This window comes from Sminthopsis crassicaudata, chromosome 3 (assembly GCF_048593235.1).
Source record: "Sminthopsis crassicaudata isolate SCR6 chromosome 3, ASM4859323v1, whole genome shotgun sequence".
Lineage (NCBI taxonomy): Eukaryota > Metazoa > Chordata > Mammalia > Dasyuromorphia > Dasyuridae > Sminthopsis > Sminthopsis crassicaudata.
In genome coordinates, this window is record NC_133619.1 from 554,270,551 (window position 1) to 554,287,312 (window position 16,762).

The 16,762-nt window shown below is 33.7% G+C and overlaps 1 protein-coding gene across 26 annotated transcripts in view; it reads right to left on the reverse strand.

Annotated features, from left to right (window-relative positions):
- Nucleotides 1-16,762, reverse strand: part of DLG2 (discs large MAGUK scaffold protein 2) — a 2,604,243-nt gene that overhangs the window by 760,024 nt on the left and 1,827,457 nt on the right. For all 26 annotated transcript variants that reach the window (XM_074304592.1, XM_074304594.1, XM_074304589.1 and 23 more), the window contains one exon: nucleotides 1,950-2,074. In XM_074304592.1, coding sequence (XP_074160693.1) covers nucleotides 1,950-2,074 — 125 coding nt within the window. The remainder of the gene's footprint in view (nucleotides 1-1,949; nucleotides 2,075-16,762) is intronic.

A 16,762-nucleotide genomic window follows, 5' to 3' on the forward strand; every position in this document is an offset into this window, starting at 1 on the left:
AAGTGTATTAGTATTCTTCAAATATATAGAGATGCTATTATAATGAATATAACACAAACTCATTGAAAAGCTTACTTAATACAGTCTGTCATTAGACATGTTCTCAATCAATGAAAACTAATAGTAAATTTACTAGCAAATGACAATTTGCATCTATGGTTTTTACAAAGGTTTCCTCAAGGACAAAAACCTAAGGTGGTCACCTCTGATCTAGTATAAACATCCTCATTTTATAGAGGACAAAAGAAGATTTAGATTGGGTAAGTAGACTTGCTCAAAGTTACTCATAAGGCAAAAGTAGAGGAGAAGCTAGTAGCCAGGTTTCTTTGGTTTTATTATTTTGTTCTTTCTCTAACCCCATTGCTTTTGTCACTGCACCCATCATCTTCAAGGCCCAGTTTGAGTATTCCTCAATAAATCCTTTCCCAATTACATCACTACTTTTAGTTTTGTTATGATCATTCCCTACTTTATATTCTCCTCCAATTATCCTATGGTATGAGCCATGACTTTTTAAAAAGACCATTTCTGGAGGGCAAGAATCTGGACATCTTCTGATATCCTCCAGCATCCAGCAGATGGCTGAGCATAGTGTCTCATTCTACTACAGACAATCTCATTACACATCATACCACAGATGTGTAATTCTTTGATTCCTGCCTTAGTCAAAGAAACATGAAATCAAAGATTTAGATTTCACAGGAATTTAGAAGTTGTCAAGTTCAAACCCTGTACTTAACAGATGAGGAAACCAAGGCTGAAAGAGGGCAAATGACATGCCGAGGGATACACAGCTATTAGGTATCAGAAAAAGGCTTTTAATTTTGGATTTTCAGACCCCAATTGCAGTACTCTATGCATTCTGCCATAAACAAGATGGTTTCCTGAATTTCCCAAAATGCTCCTTTTGGCTCCCTTGCTCTTCCCTACATGCATGTCCTGATTTATATAACCTTAAAACTCTAGAATTTTAGAACTGAAGGCAAACTTCAAGATTGTAAAATCAAACTTTAGTATCTACATCTGTTGAAAGGGAGGACTATATAGGCTACCTAACTTGTCTAAAGTTGCAAAGATAGTCAATGGCAAATAAAAACCAGAAGCCAGGATTTTTGCTTCCCAGTGAGAGAACTACCCAGTATATTTAAGAGCTAACATTATGAAAACAAAATTTAAAGGGAAAGGAATGAACATTTATTTATTTAGATATCTACTATGTGTACTAAATAGTACAAATTCTGCTGATGAAGAATCTGGGCCTCCAGGAAAGTAAGTGGCTTTTTCAAGGTTTGTTTTGAGACTCAAACCCCTATCTTCCTTGATTGCAAGCCCAGAGGTCTTTTCATTCTACAATGCCTCATCTATTATCTGCTTACTTCAGATGTTCCTTTTCCTCTTTCATTATAAATTCATATATTTCTCTCTCCACAAGTTTTCCTGACTATTACAAGCTTTCACCTATCTTCTTATTTGCTAACATATGCTCCTCCCACTTAATTTATCCTTAATTTAATTTTGTTTTGTATCATTGACTCATTATATAAATGATCTTCCAAGCAAGAAAATAAACCCCCTGAGGACAGAACTAACATTTTACACTTTCTCTCTGTTCATCAAGCAGACAACATGGTGCTAAGCATAGAATATATGTTTTGAAATGCTTATTGCTGGTATGATAAGTAGAAATTCAGAGAATGTTTATAATTGGAGATGTGGATACTTTTGAATCATTGAAAGAAATATCGTCATACCACCCAGTTATTAAAGTCCTGTTCCCATTCAACCCTTCTGTAAAATCTTGACAGTCAACCCAGAAAGTCTGTTTTGGCTGTCTTCTAGTTCCATGTAACATTCTTCCAAAAAACTATTATTCTGGAAAGACCATATACAAATGTAGTTCCTCAATGAGACAGATTTTCTTTCCAAATAACTGTACCCTCAGGTCTTACCTGAGTCTGCCATCCTCTGCTGCAGCTCCTCCTGGTATAATCTTCGTAATAAATATTCCAGGATCATCTCCAATGTGGGGATTATCTGTACCTCCAGCAATGCTGAATCCCAGCCCAGAATTGCCCTGTAGAAACAGTTTAACAGAAACTGAAATGATGTGACTGACCCTGGTTTCTCTAAAGTTTCTCTTTTCCCTTAGTTTTATCAGCTTGCTATTCTGCTTGGGAAATGGGTGATAATAGTTTTGAACACTGGCTGTCAGCTAACAAATTAGAGGTCAGGGAATAACATTTGACTGAGAGTTTTTTTTTCACAGTTCTGAGAGTTATTTAAAAGATAAAAGGGGTACTCATTTCTAAGATGATAAGTATTTTAACATGTTCATTCTTAAAAAACTGTGAAATTTTTTGTTCATAAAGACTTGGCAAGTTCTTCTGCTTCAATATATATTTTGGGGAAACTATTATTTATGTATGTTCTACAACACTAATAATTCATATTTATGCAATGCTTTCAAGTATGCCGAGCATTCTTTACAATATTTCTATGCAAAAAGCAGCCCAAGTGTGATTCTTTCTTTCCTAAATAAAAAGAAAGTGAAGGCAAAGATGTTGGGTAATATCCATCATTATATAACCAAAAACAATGACAACCAATTTACCACCTAGTACTTGTCTCCAAACCAGGCTCTTTAAGGATTTCATTTTCCAGTGCCCTCCCTTTGAGATTATTTCAAAGTTATTATTTATCTATTTATGTATATAGATAGATAGATAGATAGATAGATAGATAGATAGATAGATAGATAGATATAGTTGTTTGCTTGTCTTTTCTGGTAAACTCTTTGAAAGCAGGGACTTCTTTGTATGTGCTTAGCACTGAATTTGGAATATAGAAGGCACTTAAATGTTTATTGTCTTGTTTTAACTTAACAGAATCCATCTTCCTTCCCCTAAAGAAGAAAGGTCCCATTAAAATATTACAAATTGGTGGAAAGTATTATGTCAATAAATATTTCTATAATTAGCATAAGTATTCTTATTTACTTTCAGAATTTAATCTGAAAGAGGATCTTGTATTCAACATACATTTGCTGATTAATTGGTTGATGAGGATCTGTTCACAAGTATCAAGAAAACAATATTGTACAGATCAAACTTATAAATTCAGTAAAACCAATAAACATCAAACTAAGCCAAAATATCAACTGAGGAATTAGATGTTATTATAGGATCATTTGAAATTTTGTTTAATTCTTTACTTTTTAAGGTAAGTAAAATTAAAAGGGGATTTAAATATAATGAACAACTATAAAGTTAAAAACCAATCCTTTTGTATATATAACCATAATATATCTATCAATCATCCATTTATCTATGTGTAGATTTATCATTTTTTTTCAGGTCCAGACCTATGATTTGATCAATAGAGTAAGCTCCCAGTGAGAAAGCTCCTATCAATAAAGATTTCAATAACTCATTAATAATTTATAGTGTTAGAAAGTTATAGAAGTAAAGAATGGAAAGCTATAGAAGAAAGTATACAAAGCTATAGGCAAGCAGAGGAATGGAGAGACTAATAGATTTGTCCACAATCATAGAATTAGACTTGGATGTAGATCTTTTTTGCTGGTTCAAGGATTGTCCTTTAAATTTGTTGCCATATATAAGGATATAGCTTTTAAATTTACAAGGTGCTTTTTTTTTCACATCAAGTCTATAAGTAAATGCTATAATCCATATTTTATCTATGATCAAATAAAGGATGAAAGTTCTTCAGGGACATTTCCTGGTTTACACAGTTGATTTTAAAAAGTGGCAAAATGGGCTGAATTCTATGTACTCTGATTTCAATTCTATCGTCTAGTCTTCCTTTGCCATGATGCCTCTCTAAGAAAGATTAAACTACAGATTATTTTTCAAAAAGAGAAATGAAAACTTTCAGTAGACATACATAAAAATCACAAGTGATTAGTAATAAGAAAAAATAAGAATAAGAATAACTCATGGATTTCATACTCATCAAAGTGGAAAAATAATGAGAAAAATATGTTTTGAAGTGCTATGAGAATGCAAATTCACTCATACCATATTTGAAAAATGAAATAGCATAAATGTCTAGAAAACAATTTGCAGTTCTTTGAAGTCACTAAATTGGTCACATGACTAATTTTGTTCCCTGATTTGGGTCATATACTTCAGGGTCAAATACAGAAAAAGCCTATGTATGTCCAAAGGTTCATATAAGCATTTTGAAGGCATAGAGCAAAAAAACCTAAAACATCTGTAGGAACAACACATACACACACACACACACACACACACACACACACACACACACACACACTCGCAATAAATTAAACAAAAATGGCAGTAAAAGGCAACCAAATTCCAGTCAATTGTAATAGCCTGTCTCAGTTCCAGAGAACACATAATGGAACATATACCTCTCCTCACATCAGAGAAGTAAGGGATATGAGTGTTAAATATCACAAATATATTCATATATTGTTTGATTTTTCACAAATACATTCCTATATTGTTTGTTATTGTTTTGTTTTTGTCAACAAAAGGAAGATTTTGATGCAGTGGGAGAGGGAATTATAATACATCAGTAAATGTTTATGTGAAAAGAAATTATAATTTTTTTTCCTCTTCTGAAAAGATCAAATGTATGGTTCCTGTCAAGGACTTGCATTTCTGTACAAAGCTTCCAAATGGAGTACATAAAATTTTTGTCAAATTCTAGCTCCTTATCAGTTTTTTCTATTGAAAATAAAACTTTCACTTCCCCCATCTGTATTATATATAAATATTTATAAAAAGCATTTTGTGGATAAGGTTCAGTGGATAAAGGATCAGTCTTAGAGAAAGAAAGGCCTGAGTTCCAGTCTGGTGTGACTCTAGGAAAGCCAAAAATATTTCATAAGCACTAAGAGATCGAAAAGACCTCATTGCAATGAAATCAGAGGTTTGAACCAAAAAGGAAAGAAAATCCAAATAGCATAATGTTCACTTTGGCTTTTAGTATGATAAGGATAAGGACCAGGCCTTGTAAATTGTGTCTCATTCCTCTCTTGGCTGTACTCTAGACTCTGTCTACCATGCCCCTTTCCTCTGCATCTTAGAAGCTCACTCCAGCTTTCAAATTCACATCTGTAAAGTATCCCTAGCTCCAGCAGACTCTGCCTTTCATTGGATGGCTCCTCCTTAGCACTTCCATTTGGAGAGGCACCCAGATCACATCCCATTTCTCTCCAAATTGCACTCCAGACTTGGACTCCCCCTCTTCTTGCCATACACCTTAATCTCTTAGCTCCTTTTTATATATCATCTTCCTGTTTTGGAAGGTAAGCTCAAGGGTGGGAATTGTCTTTCTGCTTATCTTTCTATTCCCATTGATTAGCTTGGTGCTTGTCACATAGTTAACCATATAGCTTAAAACATATGGTTGTTGACTGGCAATCTTTTTAGGAGGTAAGTGCAATATTATACACTGATCTATAAAAATATAATCTCCCTGAGAACAAAAATATTTCATTCTTTATATGAAGTTCTTTAGTGCCCAACAATGCAAAACACACAATAAGCACTAAATAAATGTTTGTTGACTGATTTAATTAAACTTCATTAAGTATCTGAGACAAGCACTGAGGATAGATAAGACATAGACTGTCTTCAAGTAATTTATCACAAAGACAAATAAAAGCAGAAATCTGAAGATAGAGTGATCATTTTTAACTGGCAAGAAATGTATTGTGAGGATGTGATGTCAAAGCCCACATTTACTAAATAAAAACAATTGCAATATTATTCCTATTGCCATGCAGGCACAATTTAAGTGGAAGTTGCCCTAGGTTCCATAGAGGAAAGCCTGAGGTTAGTGGCATTTTTGTCTTGCTCTAAAGGTACATTGTTGAGTTTAGAATGTTCCAGTTAAATCCAACATATCAACAGTCATTTATGAAGCATTTCCTATGTTATAGTCACTTTACTGGACATTGGGAATACAAATAGTTCATCAATGAACAATGAATGTGGAGGAAAACATCACATGAAAAGGAATTGGAAGGTGGAGCAGAAGGGAAAGTACTAGGTATGGAGCATCATGGAAAAGCCCTTAGTGAAAGTTGGTCGAAATTAAGAGACTGCAGGTCTGTGTGCCTTCCATAAAAGTAGTTTCTGCAAGGAGCCATTCAAACAGAGGGAAGAGCCTCAAGGCGTGGAAAGAGAAAGACAGCTGTAGATTAATATGCTTGGCAAATTTCAGACATAGTGGCCACATCCACTACTCTTAAGATGGATTCATTTGGCACAAAATGTGGTGACTGAATTACAGTTTACAACTTTTTTTTTTTTTTTTTTTGCATTGTGGATGCCTTTGGCAGTTTACTGAAGCCTATAAACCTTTTCTCTGAATGATGATTTTACATAATTGGAAGAAATGTCAATTTTCACTTAAACAGTGAAAATAAAGATGCATTTTCCCCCATCCAAGTTCACAGCCCTTCTCCCCTCCCTTATCTATGGATTTCAGGTTAAGATCCGCTGGACTAGGGAAATTCCAAGGTTCCTTCCAATTTTAAATCTTGGGATTATTTGAAATGATTGATAGACTTTCCTTACTATTCATCCCCGCACCCAATACATATGCAGAAACTATTCTGAAGAAATGTGAATGTCTCAGGGAAGCAGTGACAGAAAGGAACTCTAAGGCGGTTATAGAGTTAACGCAGTATGTGTTTCAAATTACAATGTATTCAAAGAGCTTTTCTGTTTTTTAAATAAAGTTTGGCAGCCAGATGGATTCTGCCTTATCATCATAGCTCTTTTGAGAAGGCTCATCTAAATTCTAAGAGGAAGTAATTTAAAAGGCTTTCACACCTTCCCTTATTACTTCCAACACCTTTCCTCTCTAGTCCCTCTTCGCTGCCTTCCTTCTCAGCACTGACAAACCACTATTGAGGGGAGGGAGACATAGCTAGAAAGGGGGAAAAAAAAATCCCTGCAGGCTCTCCATGGATGAATCACTGCCATTCCCTAACAATCTCCCGCAGACAGGTGTCAGCTGCTCTGAGAGATCACCAGATCTCTTCCTTAGGGAACAAGCTCTCCAAGCAGCAAGGCAGCCCCCTGAGTTGATATCCTGAGATTCAAGAAATTGTTGCCAATTTACAGAGCTGTGATCCCTGACCTGATCAACAGGAATTGCAAGCTGTCAGAGTAGTAAAATCAATTTCTGTGTACATTTCCCAGTAGGTATGCTCTTTCAGTCAGATATAATCTGTGACTGATGAGTGGGTTGGCAGTCCCTTCTCCTTAGAGTAGCTTTCAAATTTGAGCTTATTTGGTGACAGCCTGTATGAAGTATGAGCAAGTTACTGACGGACATGGCTTATTGAATTGACATCACCTAGGAGGATCTTTCTATAGATTAGGGAAAAGGACAATAACCATCATCAAAATGACTGACTCAGTATTGTAAGAAGGAAAAAAAAAAAAAAAAAAAAAGTTGTGTTTCTGAACTTTTAATCTATGTATTCAAGTCCCGTCAGTGACTGTCTCTGCTTTCCCATGGACAAGCTACTTAAACTCACTGTATATTAGCTAACTATTTAAAATTATAAACTATAAAGGAAGGTCAGGGTCTGTGGCCAATGAAATTACAAGTCTTTGGTGAAGTGATCCTTAGGGAACAATTTTCTCCTACTCAAAATTTATTCTAAAAAAACAACCATTTAGGAAGTATATCAATGTTTTAAAATCTATCTAGATTATACGAAAGGTAAGCAAACTTGAAACCATGTTGCATAAGGATCAGCTGAGTGATCTAGCTGTTTCACCTAGAAAAGGGATGATTTATTTAGGGAGAAGGGGTTAATGGTATGATTACCTCATTTGAAGTACTGTTATATGGAAGCAGACTAGTTTTTTTTTAGGATCTGTATGGCAGAACCAAGATAATGAACAAAAGATAAAGGGAAGAAGAAGACAGCTCACTAGAAGATAATAATAATAATAATAATTAATAATAATAATGAAAGATCCAAGCTGCCCACAAAAGAAATGGCTAACTCTTTGGAGGTTGGAGTCCATGCCACAAAAAAGGTTAAGAAATCTTATTTTAGACATTGCTTCTAGATAAAATGAAGAATCATTTAAAATAATAAAAAGATTTACATATAGCTAGAAAAGCCAAATACTTGACTACAGGGTATGTGTGCAGAATTTTTTTTTTAAAGAAAAGATATTAACTGGTAAATATTAAATAAAACAACAATTCTTAACCATTTCTGTGTCACAATATATACTGGTACTCTTATGAAGGCTATGGATTCCTTCTCATAATTACTTTTAATGCATAAAATAAAATACTTAGAATTACAAAAAAACAAAAACAAAGAATAGTAAAAATAAAGAGAAGGCTTTTTTTCAACCATGTTCATAGATCCCCCTGAAATCTGTTTGTGAGATAGTGTCTCTGTCCCTGGAGGTCTTTAAGAGAAGTGGATGACTACTGATTAGATTTTGTATACCAAAATACTGTTTAGGTATAGTTTGACTTGGATGATCTCTGAGTTCCAGTCCAACTCTGAGATTCTATGATTCTAGAGAATAATTCTGGGGAAACTTAAAACAAAAAGACAGAACATTTTTTTCATAGGCATTTTCAGTATGTACCCTCCCCTTCCCCTTATTCCATTACATCCCAAGGAAGTCTTTTTCATTCATTTTGTAATCTATGGATAGAGCCTTGTATTTTGACATTACTTTGTAAAGACTCTTAACAGAGTACTCTGCCAACCCAAGAAAAAAGGATGAAAAATCTTTATGGTGTTGGTGAATGATGATAAAGATATGCAAACAAATCACTGGGTTTTCAAAGGAAAGATTTCATATACAATCTCAGTGTGAGAAAGTACCACTGAGGATGTTCAATCCAACCAATATCTGAATAAGAATTCCTTCTATGATAGGCCTGAAAAAATCCTAAGTCTTCACTTAAAGACCCCCAGTAAGGGGGAAACTCCTACCTTCCAAAGCAGTGCTACATAAACAATATACAGCCCTAATTGCTAGAAGGTTTTTCCCACTTCTTTTTATATCAGGGATATATTAATTTTATTATACCTTCTACCGTACTGCTTCTTGTTTTGCCCACTTGTTTTGACCAGTCAGTCAAAAAATAGGTACTAAGAGCCTACTATATAAGGCACTGGGCTAAATACCATATATACCAAAAGAGGTGAAAAAATTGTACCCACCCTAAAGGAATTCACAATTTAATGGGGGAGACAAGAAACAAGCAAAAATGTATAAATAAGCTATACAAAAAAAAAAAAAAAAAAAAAAAAAAAAAAAAAAACAAATAGGAAATAATTAGAAGAGGGAAGGGACTACAATTAATAGGGGTTGGGAAAGGCTTCCTGTCAAAGACAGGATTTTAGCTGAGACTTGAAGGAAGCCAGGTAAGCAAGTATACAGTTGAGAAGGGAGAGCATTCTATTTATGAGAGAAAGCCAGAGAAAATGCCCAGAGCTAAGACAGAACATCTTGTTCATAGAGGCTAAAGCCACTGGATTGAAGAGGATGTATTAGAGAATAAGGTATAAAATGGTTAGAAAGATAGGAGGCTAGTTTAAAAGGAGCTTTGAATGCCAAACAGGATTTTGTATTAGATCTTGGAAGATAAATCAGAACATTTTCCATGACCATTTGACAAAGAAAACATCCTCTGCACTAGGATACATGATGAAGAGAGGAAGAACTTTGAGGCTCCTTCAATTACTATATCCATGATCTTAAGCAAGAAAAGATTTCTGAGCTCTTCAAGTGGTATGTATGAGAATTTTAGATTAGATTAATTATTATGAAGAGACAATTGAAACTAATTAGGCATTAATTTACTTATTCAGTGCCATACAAATCAAACTACCAAATAATTATTTTATATGTAAGAGAAAATAATAAAATTCATCTGGAAGAACAAAAGGTCAAGAATATCAAGGAAATCAATGAAAAAACATGTGAAAGAAGGCAGCCAAGCAGTAATTTCAAACTACTTTATATGTAAATCATCAAAATAATCTGGTACTGGCCTAAAAAAAAAATAGAATAGTGTATCAGTGGAATAGATTAGCTACAGAATATAAAGTAGTAAATGATCACAGTAATCTAGCATTGGATAAACCCAAAGATCCAAGCCTTTAGAGCAAGAATTTATTATTTGATAAAAATTTCTGGGAAAACTGAAAAGAAATTAGGCAGAAACTATATATAGACCAACTTCTTACACCTTATGTCAAGATAAGGTAAAAATGATTTAGAAATAAAAGATTTATATAATATATATAATATAAATAATTAAGAGAATATGAAAAATGTTCTTATCAGATCTATGGATATTTTTGTTCTTTAGTTGTTTTAGTCTTTGTGAGTCCTTTTGGGGTTTTCTTGGCAAAGATATTGGAATGGTTTCCTATTCCTCCCTCAGCTCATTTTGTAAATGAGGAAATTTAAGGCATATGGGTTAAGTGACTTTCCCAGGTTCACACAGCTAAGAAGTGTCTGAGGCCAGATTTAAAATTATGGAGATGCTTTTCTGACGCTAGCCCTATTAGTCTATCTATTGTGACATGCAGCTGCTCTATCTATAGATAAGGGAAGAGTTTATAACCAAACAAGAGATAGAAATGATCACAGAAAGTAAAACGGATGGTTTTGATTACATGAAATTAAAAAAAAAAAAAAAAAAAAAAAAAAAAAAAAAAGTTTTGGACAAATAAAATTAATGTAGGTCAAATTAGAAGGAAATCACAAAATGGGAAAAAAAAAATTATAGCAAGTTTCTCTGGTGAAGGTCTCATGTCTCAAATAAAGAGAGAATTGGGTCAAATTTATAAAAATAAGAGCCATTCTTCAATTCACATAATCAAAGAATATAAAAAAGTGGTTTTGATAAGAAATAAAGGCTATCAATATCAATATTTTTAAAATGTTCTAAAATGAGTTTCAGGGGTGGAGCCAAGATGGCAGAGTAAAGTCAGAAAGCTGCTCCATCTTTCCCAGGTTCCCTTAAAAACAACATGAAAAGAAGCTGTTTAAACAAAGTCTAACAGAATGAAACCATAAATCTTCAGCACAAGATAGAATGAAAAACCTTCAAGAAATGTAGTAAATTGGAGTAAAAAGAGTGTTCAACCTAGGTCAGATAGATTCTGGGAAACCAAGTGAGAGGGTTTTAATCACAGGAAACATCAACTAAGAACCTCAATTCTGACTCAATGGAGGAGCAAATCAGTGGAGCACCTTCCAGTTTCAGCTCAAAAGGTAAACTCTGGGAAACCAGGCTGTTTCCTGAACAAAGCAGGCAAAGCTACCCCCTACAAATACAAGGGGCCCCTGTGCTCAAAGCAAGGCTTAGTGCTGCACAGGAAGCTTGGGAAGCACCCCTTTTGCCCTAGGAGCAGAGCTCAACTATAACATTTAAAAAAAAAAAAAAAAAAAAAAAAAAAGGAGGAAATACCAAAAGAAAAGGAAAGAAAATGAGTAAGAAACAGAAAAGAAGTTTGATTATAGAAAGCTACTATGGTGACAAGGCAGACCAAAACAAAAGTCAGATGAGGATAGAATGTCCACAGAAGAAATCACAAAGAGTGACATAAATTGTTCTCAAGTCCAAAGAGGCTTCATAGAAATGCTCATAAAAGACATCAAAAGGCAAATAAGAGAGGTAGAAGGTAAAAAATGGCAAAAGAAATGAGAGACATGTATGAGAGAGTCAACAGTTTGGAAAAAGAAGGGAAAAAATGTCTTAAGAAAACAACTCTTTAAACAGTAGAAGAAACTAAATGGAAAAAGAGATAAAAGATAACTAAAGAAAATCCCACATTAAAAACTAAAGCAGGGCAAATGGAAACTAATAACTTTGTGAAAAGAATGAAAAACTGGAAGAAAATGTTAAATACCTCATTGGAAAAACAGTTGACCTGGAAATAGATCCAGAAGAGACAATTTAAAAATTATTTTTCTACCTGAAGGCCAGGACCAAAAAAAGAGCCTGGATAGCATTCTACAAGAGCTCATGAAAGAAAACTGCCCCAATATTCTAGAAACAGAGGGGAAATACTCATTAAATAATCCACTGATCATCTCTAGAAAGAGATCCCACAAGGAAAACCCCAAGGAACATTGTTCCAAAACTACAAAAGTATAATCTCAAGGAAAAAAATACTGCAAGTTGCCAGACAAAAACAATTCAGACACTAAGGGGCAAAAATCAGGATTACCCTGGCTCCGGCAGCTTCTACAATAAAGGATTGAGGGCCTGGAATACTATATTCCAGAAGGCAAAGGGGTGAACTTACCACCAATGAAAAATAAATTAAAACAATAATTAGGAGCTATTTTGCCCACCTATATGACAGAAAGTCTGACAATCTAACTGAAATGGATGAATATTTATAAAAATATAAATTGTCCAGATTAACATAATAGGAAATAAAATACTTACATAGTCTCATTTTAGAAAAAGAAATTGAACAAATCATTAATGAGCTCCCTAAGAAAAAATCTTCAGGGTCAGATGGATTCAGAAGTGAATTCGACCAAATATTTAAAGAACAATTAATTTCAATATTATGTAAACTATTTGCAAAAATAGGTAAAGAAGGTAAATAGGTAAAGAACTGCCAAATTCTTTCAAATATGACACTGATACCTAAAGCAGGAAGAGGCAAAGTATCAGCAAAGAGATTACAGCAATGACCAAGTGGGATTTATACCAGGAAAGCAGGGCCAGTTCAATATCAGGGAAACTATTATCATAATCGCCTATATAAATAACAAAACCAAAAGATTATCATATGATAAGCTCAAATGATGCGCAAAAAGCTTTTGGCAAAATACAACACCCATTAAAAAAATAGAGATAAAACCTACAGCAAGCATTATTTGTAATATAAAGAAGCCAAACATATTCTTAATAAGTTCAGGGGTGAAACAAGGATGCCTATTATAAGTAATATTATTCAACAATGTACTAGAAATGTTGCTTTTAACAATAAGAAAAGAAAAATAAATTAAAGGAATTAGAATAGGCAATGAGAAAATAAAACTATCACTCTTTACAGATGATATGATGGTATACTTAGTGAACCCTAAAAAAATCATCCAAAAACCTACAGGAAAAAATTTTGGCAAAGTTGTAGGATATAAAATAAACCCCTACAAATCATTAACTTTTCTATATATTACTTATAAAGCCCATCAGCAAGAGATAGAAACAACAATTCCATTTAAAATAGCTATAGACAAAATAAAAAACTTGAGGGTTTACCTGGCAAGACAAACCCCAATACTATATGAATGCAATTACATAATACTTCTTATACAAACAAAGTCAGATCTAAACAATTGGAAAAATATCAATTGTTCATGGTTGGGCTGAACTAATATGATAAAAATGACAATTCTGCCTAAATTGGTCTACTTGTTCAGTGCCATACCAATAAAACTACCAAAACATTATTTTATAGAACTAGAAAAAATAACAAAATTAATCTGAAAGAATGAAAGGTCAAGAATAACAAGGGAATTAATGAAAAAAATTCAAAGTACCAAACCTAAAATTATATGGTACTGGCTAAGAAATAGAATGCTGGATCAATGGAATAGATTAAATACACATGAATAGTAATCAAGGCCTATAGAAATCCAGTATTTGATAACCCCCTGTAATGTCTGGATTAGCTTCCTGAAGGGCTCAGAATCAGCCAGAATCAGGGTAAGCAAAAGTCCTTGCCCCATGTTGGGCGCCAAAATGTAGTGTTCTGTTGTCTTTAGATTGTGATCATTTTCTGGGAGAAGATCTCTTGGGGAGCTTCTGGGGAAGCAACCTTAGTTTTAGTTCCAGTGCCAGTAATCCCCAAAATGCAGCCAGGAGTTAAAGTCCTTTACTGTCTCTTTCCAAATCTTCTCTCTAGCTCCCTCTGAATCCAAAGCCTCCAGCCAGCATGAAGGTAGATGTGGGAATGAATCAGACTCTATTTCCAAGAGTGCGATTATGGGCTTCTGTGTGCTTGGCCCTGAGAGTTTCTTGCTTATATGGTGCATACTGAATATACACCAATCATTTCATCACTAGGAAACTATTATTTGTTGTAGGATTAAATCAATGCTAAATTAGATTTAATCATTGTCTCCTTAATTCCACTCAGTACCTTGTTTCAAGCTCTGGCCCATAACCTCTCCTTGTAGGATCAAATCAATTGTCTCTATTCATTCCAGTGACTTAGCACCTTGTGAGAATCCTAACAACCCCCCAAACTCCAGCCTCTGAAATAAGAACACACTATTTGACAAAAATTGCTGGGAAAACTAGAAAGCAATATATCAGAAATGTGGCATAGGCCTACATTTCATACCCTATACCAAACTAAGTTCAAAATAGATACATGGTTTGGGCCCAAAGGAGGATATCATAAACAAATTAGAACAATTGATAATTTACCTTTTAGATCTTTGGAGAAGGGAAGAATTTATGACCAAAGAAGAACTAGACAACATTATGAAAGGCAAAATGGACAACTTTGATTACATTAAAAAGGTTTTGTACAAACAAAACCAAGAGAAACATGATTAAAAGGTAAGTGTGAAAGGCAAAAAAAAAATAGGCAAAGCTGTGAAAAAATATTTACAGCCCATATTTCTGATAAAGATCTCATTTCTGAAATATATAAAGAATTGTGCCAAACATAAGAATACAAATCATTTTCCATCTGATAAATGGTCAAAGGATAAGAACAGAGAATTTTCAGATGATAAAAGTAAAACCATTTTTAGTTATATGAAAAAAAAATGGTCTCAATCATTGGATTGGAGAAATGCAAATTAAAACAAGTGTGAGGTGCCACCCCATGCCCCTCAGATTGGCTGCGATGACTGGAAAAGATAATGATCAATGTTGGAGGGGATATGGGAAAATTGGGATACTAATGCATTGGAGTTGTGAAATGACCCAACCATTCTGGAGAGCAATCTGAAAATATGCCCAAAAGGCTATAACACTATGCATGCCTTTTGACCCAGCAGTGCCATTACTGGATCTGTATCCCAAGGAAATCATAAAAGAGAGAAAAGGACCCACATGTACAAAAAGGTTTGTAGCATCTCTTTTTGTGGTAGCAAAGAATTGGAAAATGAATAGATGCCCATCAATTAGAGAATGGCTGAACAAGTTGTGGTATATTAAGTTAATGGAATATTATTGTTCTATTAAAAGTGATGAACAAGCTGATTTTAGAAAAACTTGGAAAAATTTACATGAACTAATTCAAGGTGAAACAAGCAGAACCAGGAATACACTATACACAATAACAGCAAGAATGTGTGATCAATTATGAAAGGCTTGATTCTTCTCAGTGGTTCAGTGATCCAAAAGAATCCCAATAGACTTTGAACAGAAAATTCCATCTGCAGCCAGGAAAAGAACTAAGAAAACTGAATGTAAATCAACATATGCTATGTTCACTTCTTTTCTCTGTGTTTTTTTTTATCTTGATTTTTCCCTTTTGCTCTGATTTTTCTCTTCCAAATGATTCATAAAGCAATGTGTATTAAAAATAAACTAACTATAATTTTAAAAAACTCTAAAAAGTGCTCTAAATCACTATTGATTAGAGGAATGGGAATTAAAATAATGCTGAAGTACCATTTGATGGCTATCATACTAGCTAACATGACATAAAAAGAAAATGATAAATGCTGAAGGTGATATGGAAAAAAATAAATACACTAATGTACCACAATGGAGTGGTGGATTGATCTAACCATTCTGGAGAATAATTTCAGACTGTACCTAAAGATCTATAAAGTTGCATATCCTTTAACCCAGAATTACCACTACTGGGTCTATATCCTAAAGAGATCAAAAAAAAAGGGAAAAGAACCTATATTTATTTAGATACATATGTATATACATATATGTGTGTGTATATATGTATATACATATATATATATATATATATATGTATGTGTGTGTGTGTATGTGTGTGGGTGTGGGTGTTGTGTGGGTGTGTATATGGCAAAGAATTGGAAGTTAAAAGATGCCCATCAATTAGGGAATGGCTAAATAAATTGTAGTATGTGATGATGTTAGGATTTATTGTACTGTAAGAAATAATGATCAAAATGGTTCCAAAAAACCTAAGAAGATATATAAATTGATATAAAGTCAAGTGAGTGGATCCAGGACAGTGTGCACAGTAATAACACTATTGTAGTGGTGACCTAAGAAAATCTTAGGGACTCTTGAATGCAGATTGAATCATACTTTTTTTCACTTTATTTTTCTTGTTTTTTATTATTTCTTTTTTCTAATATGGCTAATATGGAAATGTGTTTTGGATGACTCCCCAACTATAATTGATATTATATTGCTTGCCTTCTCAAAGGCTAAAGGAGAGGCTGAAGCTAGAAAGAGAATCTGGAATTCAAAATTTAAAAAAATAAAAATAAATGAAGCATTGAGAAGTAATATTTAAAATAAGATTTCTTAATCTTTTATGCCATGGTCTTTTCTGGAAATCTGGTGAAATCTATGGATCCCTTTTTGGAATGTTTTTAAATGTATAAAATATAATACACAGGATGTCAATTATGTTGAAATACTATATATGTGTGAGTAGATATACATATGTTAAATATTAATATTTATAGATACATGTAGGTATGTAGTATGAGGATGTATGTATGTGGACATAACTGTGGTTTTAAATTCCAACTTTGCCACATACTACAAGGACAAGTCACTT